Source organism: Octodon degus, unplaced genomic scaffold, assembly GCF_000260255.1.
Source record: "Octodon degus isolate 3935 unplaced genomic scaffold, OctDeg1.0 scaffold00016, whole genome shotgun sequence".
NCBI lineage: Eukaryota > Metazoa > Chordata > Mammalia > Rodentia > Octodontidae > Octodon > Octodon degus.
Genome location: NW_004524592.1, coordinates 6,125,476 through 6,132,166, shown reverse-complemented (window position 1 = coordinate 6,132,166; position 6,691 = coordinate 6,125,476). Strand labels below are relative to the sequence as shown.

At 36.3% G+C, this 6,691-nt stretch overlaps 1 protein-coding gene across 1 annotated transcript in view; it reads left to right on the top strand.

Moving 5' to 3' along the window:
- Positions 1–6,691, top strand: part of Cps1 (carbamoyl-phosphate synthase 1) — a 105,825-nt gene that overhangs the window by 36,190 nt on the left and 62,944 nt on the right. The window contains exon 13 of the mRNA XM_023710045.1: positions 3,072–3,248. Coding sequence (XP_023565813.1) covers positions 3,072–3,248 — 177 coding nt within the window. The remainder of the gene's footprint in view (positions 1–3,071; positions 3,249–6,691) is intronic.

Sequence of the window (6,691 nt, the reverse complement as noted above, 5' to 3'; positions counted from 1 at the left end):
AGCACAATAGTGTTAAACCTCTTTTCATTACAGTGCTGGTAGGTTCTAAGCTTTGAGCACCTTTAGAAGATTTGTCATGATGTTCTTTTGTTTTACTATTTAAAGTTAGAGTGAGCTTTTGATTATGCGATGTTCTAAGATGCAGCACTCTTCATTGTGGGAGGAGAAAAAGAGTCAAGCTCTTCGCCTCTCACATCCACTCCCTGACTCATATCCACTTCCTGACTCATCTCCACTGAACTTTTCTTTCTTTGCATTCAGGAGCCTGGCAGAGAGCATGAGCCTTGAAGCCTGATGTACTGAGTGTAACTCTTGGCTGGGGTCTACCGGCTAGAGATGCTCAGGCAAGACGTAGGGCCTCAGGATTCACACCTAAGAAATGTCATGATGATACTTACCCTGCAGGATTCTTATAAGGTTAAGGTTACTTCATGTAAAGCATCTACCAAAGCTTTTGGAGCAAATCCATGCTAGTATCTCAATGTAAACCACTCTTTTGACTGTTATGAATTATTATTAGTAATTGTTATATTCAGAAATGTTATGAAGGGGTATATTTTTGAGTTCCTTTTAGAAGTATGCATGGCGTGAGTTTGATTCCTGGTACAAAAATAATTCTCAGTAGAAGTATGCATAAAATGAATCCCTATCTGCCCACCCATCCATCCATCCATCCATCCATCCATCCATCCATCCATCCATCCATTTGTCTATTTATTCATGTATTTAGGTATCTATGCTAGCTAGAGTGTAGAGGAAAAGATTGATTATGGTATCTTGTTCCATACTGACCATTATTTGTTCCTTAACACAAAATTATAAGCTAAATTTAGACTAACCATTTCAGAAATACTGTACATGCCAGTAGTCAAAGGAAATGGCATAAATCCACCACCAATTTTGGAGAAGAAAAAAGAAGGCATTTTAATTGTCATCACAGTCACATGAAAGGCATTATTGTTACTATGTTGGTTTCCTTTCTTTCCAAAGTATTAGTGAATGATTTTAAAGCAATGACAGATAAGAAACAACTGGACCTTTTAAATAAAATATCTGCTGTGAAGAACCAAGTAGTGGGTTTTCTTCTTCCATACTGAATATAAATCATACATTTGCTATCCTGCTTTTCAGGGCAGAAAGGATAGAGTGCCAGGGTGTGAAAAGATGTCCTGGTAGAGTTTCTGTTTTGACCAAAGAACAACTGTTAGTGTAAACTTTATAGGAAATATACGTTTTCATAATGTTTACTGCAAAACTTGCAGGCTAAAAGTTTTGAATATTTAAATGTTTTTGTTTGGGAGTTATTATTTGAGAAATTGTTGTAGTAGTGGATATTTAACATCTTATACATACAAGATGTGGGGTGGACAAAACAATGAACTTTAGATAGCGATGCATTAGGTAGAGTCAGGAAGTTCAAAACATATAAAGAGAACCAAACTGAAGCTGACAAGTGTTAAAACACTGTATTTATACATAGATGCTATGGGAATGAAATAGAACAGGGTTAATCAAGGCCATGATATTTAACTGAAAATGGTGAAATTTTCATTTAATGAAAATGAATTTTAATAACAAAGTATTAAAAAGCACTGAATTTGAAGCAAGCACAGTTATGTATGCTTTAATCATTACATAGGAGTTCCTTCTTTTTTATCAGATAGATTCTATATATTGTAGGCTTATAATAATTCAGAGAGTCACTTATGGAATTAGTTACTTTAAGGCTAAATTCTGTATATGTAATACTTCAAATTTAATTAAATTGCACCCAATTTTTCTTTATTTTGTACATTATAAAAATACCTGATTTCTGACAATCTCTTTTATTCTTTAGCTAGACAATGCAAATACATTGTCTAACTTTTCAAGACTACTGTGATTTGCAAATTTTATATCTGAACTGGACTAAAGTTTGTTTATCTTTGCTCTTGTGAGTTGTTCCTTCTAATTAAATTTTGAAACAGTGTGAAAAGGTTATCTGTTTGGCTTTAGTGATCTTTGAATATGTATTTTGTCACACAGCTGACGTGAAGATTCCTAAACTGACACTAATGGGAATTGGGGTCTATTTGAGGAATCACCAGAGTTTACTAAAGGCAGCATTAAGGCTCTTATTATTTTAAATTGGAGAGCAAAAATGCATAACAATGTATTATTTCTTGGAAAGATTCAGACAGTTTTTATCCAGTGAAAATAACTGGATAAGTTGCAATCAAAGTTTAGTTCTGATTTGTAACTTGTTCAAACGAACTCACCGCTGAGCTTCTCTAGTTGCTTAATGTATGGTCAGCTATAAAGATTGTAGGAAGACATGGAGTTTATCACAGGGAATTTAGTCTCCATCTCTGTTAAAAATCATAACTTGTATTTATTATGATTCCCAAGGTTTTATTAATACTAATTTTCATTTAAAAGGAATCCAAACTGTCAAGAATACTGACTGATACTCAATTAAAAATACTTCTACCTGGGTGGGTATAGTGGCTCACATCTGTGGTCCCAGCACTTAGGCTGAGGCAGGAGGATCAGATTGTGGTAAGTTCAATGTCAGTTTAGGATAGCTGGTGAGACCAAAGCTTGCCTGAATGACATAGCAAGACACTGTAACAAACAAACAAGCAAACAAATCCTTCTGTTTTTCTGTTGTTAAATGTCTGATTTCTCTTTATTTGCTTTTGATAGTAAAAGAACTCATCATAAAAGCAAGAATATATTAAGGAAGGTCTATTTGCTATAGCCACAGTTGCTTTATTTTAATATTCTACTATGGCTCAGAGTCAGTACAGGCAATTTGCTCATCAATTTTGGCAGATATACAGCTGAATTCTCTAACTGAATTCACTCTACATTGGTTAAAGACCGATATAATGTGAAAGACTCATTACACTAAGACCACAGAGGAAGGGAATGCAGAACTAAAAACATTACCTTAGAGCTTGAGAAGTGTTGTCATTTATTTATTGTTGCCCTTAAGCCTTCTGTGAAAAATATCCTGCATCCAATTCTAGTAGGAATTAAAAACATGTGAGTTCCCTCTTTCGACATGAGATGTCAAATGCATGTTACAGGTTATGGCTATTGGTCGTACTTTCGAGGAGAGTTTCCAGAAGGCTCTACGGATGTGTCATCCTTCTGTAGATGGATTCACTCCCCGCCTCCCAATGAACAAAGAGTGGCCATCTAACCTAGACCTCAGGAAAGAGCTCTCTGACCCATCCAGCACGCGCATCTACGCCATTGCCAAGGTAACACATGCAAGGGTCCCAGAGCTACTATTTAGTTTTTCTTTCAGAATATAGTCAGCATGGGGCTGGGAGATAGCTCAGTAGAATAAGTGCTTGCCTGGCAAGTGCATCATGGTCCTGAGTTCAATCCCTGGTACTGGAAAAAAAAAAAAAAAAGAATACAGTCAGCATGGACTTTGGGAAAATCAAATCACAAAGTGATATTGAAATTTGGGGACTTGGGGAAAACTTTTTAATTCTCTTCAATAGAGATTTAGATTGAGGGTTTATATGGATTTCATGAGGTTGTTATAATTAATAAATTATCCTTTTTTATTTGACTGTAAGCCTGGGCTTCAAGGCATATTGCAGTTTTTAAAGGTTATTACAGAGATAAGACGTCTCTTCCTTTTAGTGTATATAATATCGATAATCTTAAGATTTGACAGTATTGACCTGTCATTATCTATACTTCCATTGCTTGCTCCTTGAAAATGTGTAAAATTGTACTTAGCAAAGAAATCCCATATGGCTGTACCATTTGGTATGTGTTACCTAAGACCCTAGCATAATTTTAATTTATTTGCTATTTTTTTCTGTGTTTGAACAACAGCAGCAGTTTCTAAAGAACCTTCATGATTACAGGGTTTTCAATATAATTATTTTATTGCTATTATTTTAGAGCAATAAAAGCCCTACATTTCCTTACTTCTCACTACTTCCTTTCAATGCAAATTACATGCCTTATTAATCTCCTTTCATATTTACTCTGCTTAGAGTTTTGAAGTTTCAGTTCATCTGATTGTATAAAAGGTGACTTGGGCAGCTGGAATCTCTCTGGTCAGAAATCCCTGAATGGCTTTTGACATTTAAGGAAGTGCAGGCATTAATCCTTCAACAGTATCAAGCCACACTGGGTCTACAAAGTCCTAAGTATTTTATGTGTATGTGTGCATATGGGATAAGTTGAAAAAATATGAATTTTATCTTTAAGGAAGAAATCCAACTTTGTCATTTGCCTTTGCAACGACAAATAAATTCTGTTCATGCTTTTGAACTCATTGTAATTTTGATATCCATGTAGTGAGAATCCTGGGGTAAGAGAGGAGAGGAAGAGGTCTCTGCTTCACTGAATCCAATATATACTTTCCTCACTCTTGACACTTAGAATATTGAAGTCTCATTGAATCCCATGAGATGCTCTTGTTTTTTGGTGGATGTTTTCAATATTGAATTTCAAAATAAACATTTTTGTGGGGTGTTAGGAAGAGATGCAGTGATGAGAAATTATTTCAGAAAGTGCTTTCACCTTTTCAAATTTATTGTTCCTATTGTATTTAGCCTTTTGTTTAAAAAACAACCCATGACATTCACATGCACATTTGTAGATGTGTTAAAACAAACTCACACTCACTTGCACAATTTTCTTCAGGCCAAGGACAGAAAATAGATATTTCCCCCTAAGTTTGGCAATCATAGTCCTGCCACTTTGAGGCAGATAGAAAAGAAAAGCATTTCTGAGTTCCCAGCTAGCCTGTAAAACTCAAGAAAATCTCTCATTCTTTTCTAACAGACTTATAAAGAATGAGAATTCAGGGCAAATGTGTGGAGGTCCATTCTTGCACGGAGTACACTGTGTACCAGCAAGAAGTGCAGGGTCTGAAATATAAATTATGTCTGCCACAGCTCCGGGAGAAGGAACTGATGTCTGTTTGTTAGAGGTCATCATTACTGTTCATTTCCACAGCAACCAGGAACTTGGTGATTTTGACAGAGTGTGAGGACTGTGGAGAGCTGAAGGGGAAAAAGAATGAAGGAAGGGTATAAATCTTCCTTTGCTTTCATGATTCTTAGAAAAGGGCAACTTGCTCTGAGGTCTGACTTTTGCAGCAGTCTTATTTTAGGATGACTGGATCATCACCTCTTTGATTTGGGGAGAATGCAAGGCATTATTTTTAAGTTTTGGAGCACTAAAGTAACCTCAAACGTGGTTTGGGTCATTATAGACTTAGTTACAGTGGCATAAGATGGCAAAGCTGGAGTACAGGGAGATGGGGTCCTACAAGGCTGGAGGGATTTTGTTTTCTGTCAAAAACAATAAACATGACTGTGCTGGTCTTGCTCACAGCGAAATGATGACAGGATTATCAGTCTTCCTTTTCTATGCATGACTGGATAAAATGATGTTGAAAGTATAAGTAACTTGTGGTTTTGCCCACCTTACAATACTGATGGAATCAATTAATTGTTCCTTTAATCAGTTGGAAAATAAGCTATGTTAGAGGCTCTGGAAATATTACTTAATATCAGGGAGAATTAAATGAAGGAAACACTATTAGACTTAAGAAATGTATAATTCCATGTGTTTCAAGTAGGTATCACTTTATTCTAGCCCATAGAATTGTGAGCTATGCTATATTTCAGCACATGTAAATGAGGCTTCCCTGATATTAGAACTAAGTAAAAGATTTAAGAAAATTAAACTTCTCTGATTGAAACTGAAAGCAGAGTTGCTAGTTGCTTATATTTCTCAATGGGATTGAAAAATGTGGGGTGTCACCCTAAAATAAAGTGGCTTTGAAATACCATTATTGTTTATATATATATAATGTCAGCTTTTTCATTATTGGGATAAAATACCCAACCCCCGCCAATTAAAGGAGAAATGCTTCATTTGGTTCATGTCTCAGAGGCGTCAGTCCTTATTGGCCTGGCTTAAGCTGGAGCATCATGGGCGATATGTCCAAGTAAAGCTGCTTAGCTCATGGGGGCCAGGAAGCAGGGTGGAGACACAGCACTAGAAAGGAAGTGGTGAAGCATCAGATTGAGTACCCAATGCCTTGCCTCCATGACTCACCTAGAGACTCTGAAGTACCTTTTGTAATCCTCTGGGTGGCTCCCAAGCCAGTTGTCTTGACAACCCACCTTAACTGTCTCAATTTTTTTTTTTTTTCTTTCAGAACTGGGGGTTGAACTCAGACCCTTGTGCTTGCCAGGGAAGCACTTATTCTACTGAGCCATCTCCCTGGCCCCTAACGCTCAATGTTTATGTGGACATTTCCATACATATCTATATAATGTATGTGCTATGTATATACATATATCTGTATATACACTCAGAAATAATAAGTCTAAGCCTCTTTTGAGTTCAAGAGTTTTGGTTTTGGGAGTTTGCCCCTCCTTTCAGGTGCATTTTGGACTTAGCTTGATGACACAGTTGTACTTTTGCTCTTGAGACTGTGCCAAAGGACGCTTAAGGGAGAGGCTAAGTTGCCCCAAATTTATATGACTTATCGCAACATGGTCTTGAAATTTATTATGATTTTGAAGAATGCCTGTCTGAGCATAAAAGTCATGGTAACTGATTCAAAATAATTTCCTGTTAGAAGTCCTTTGTGAATAAGTGCTCTAATAATAATAATTATAATAATGACCAAACTGATTGGATCCATGGATTTTCATTG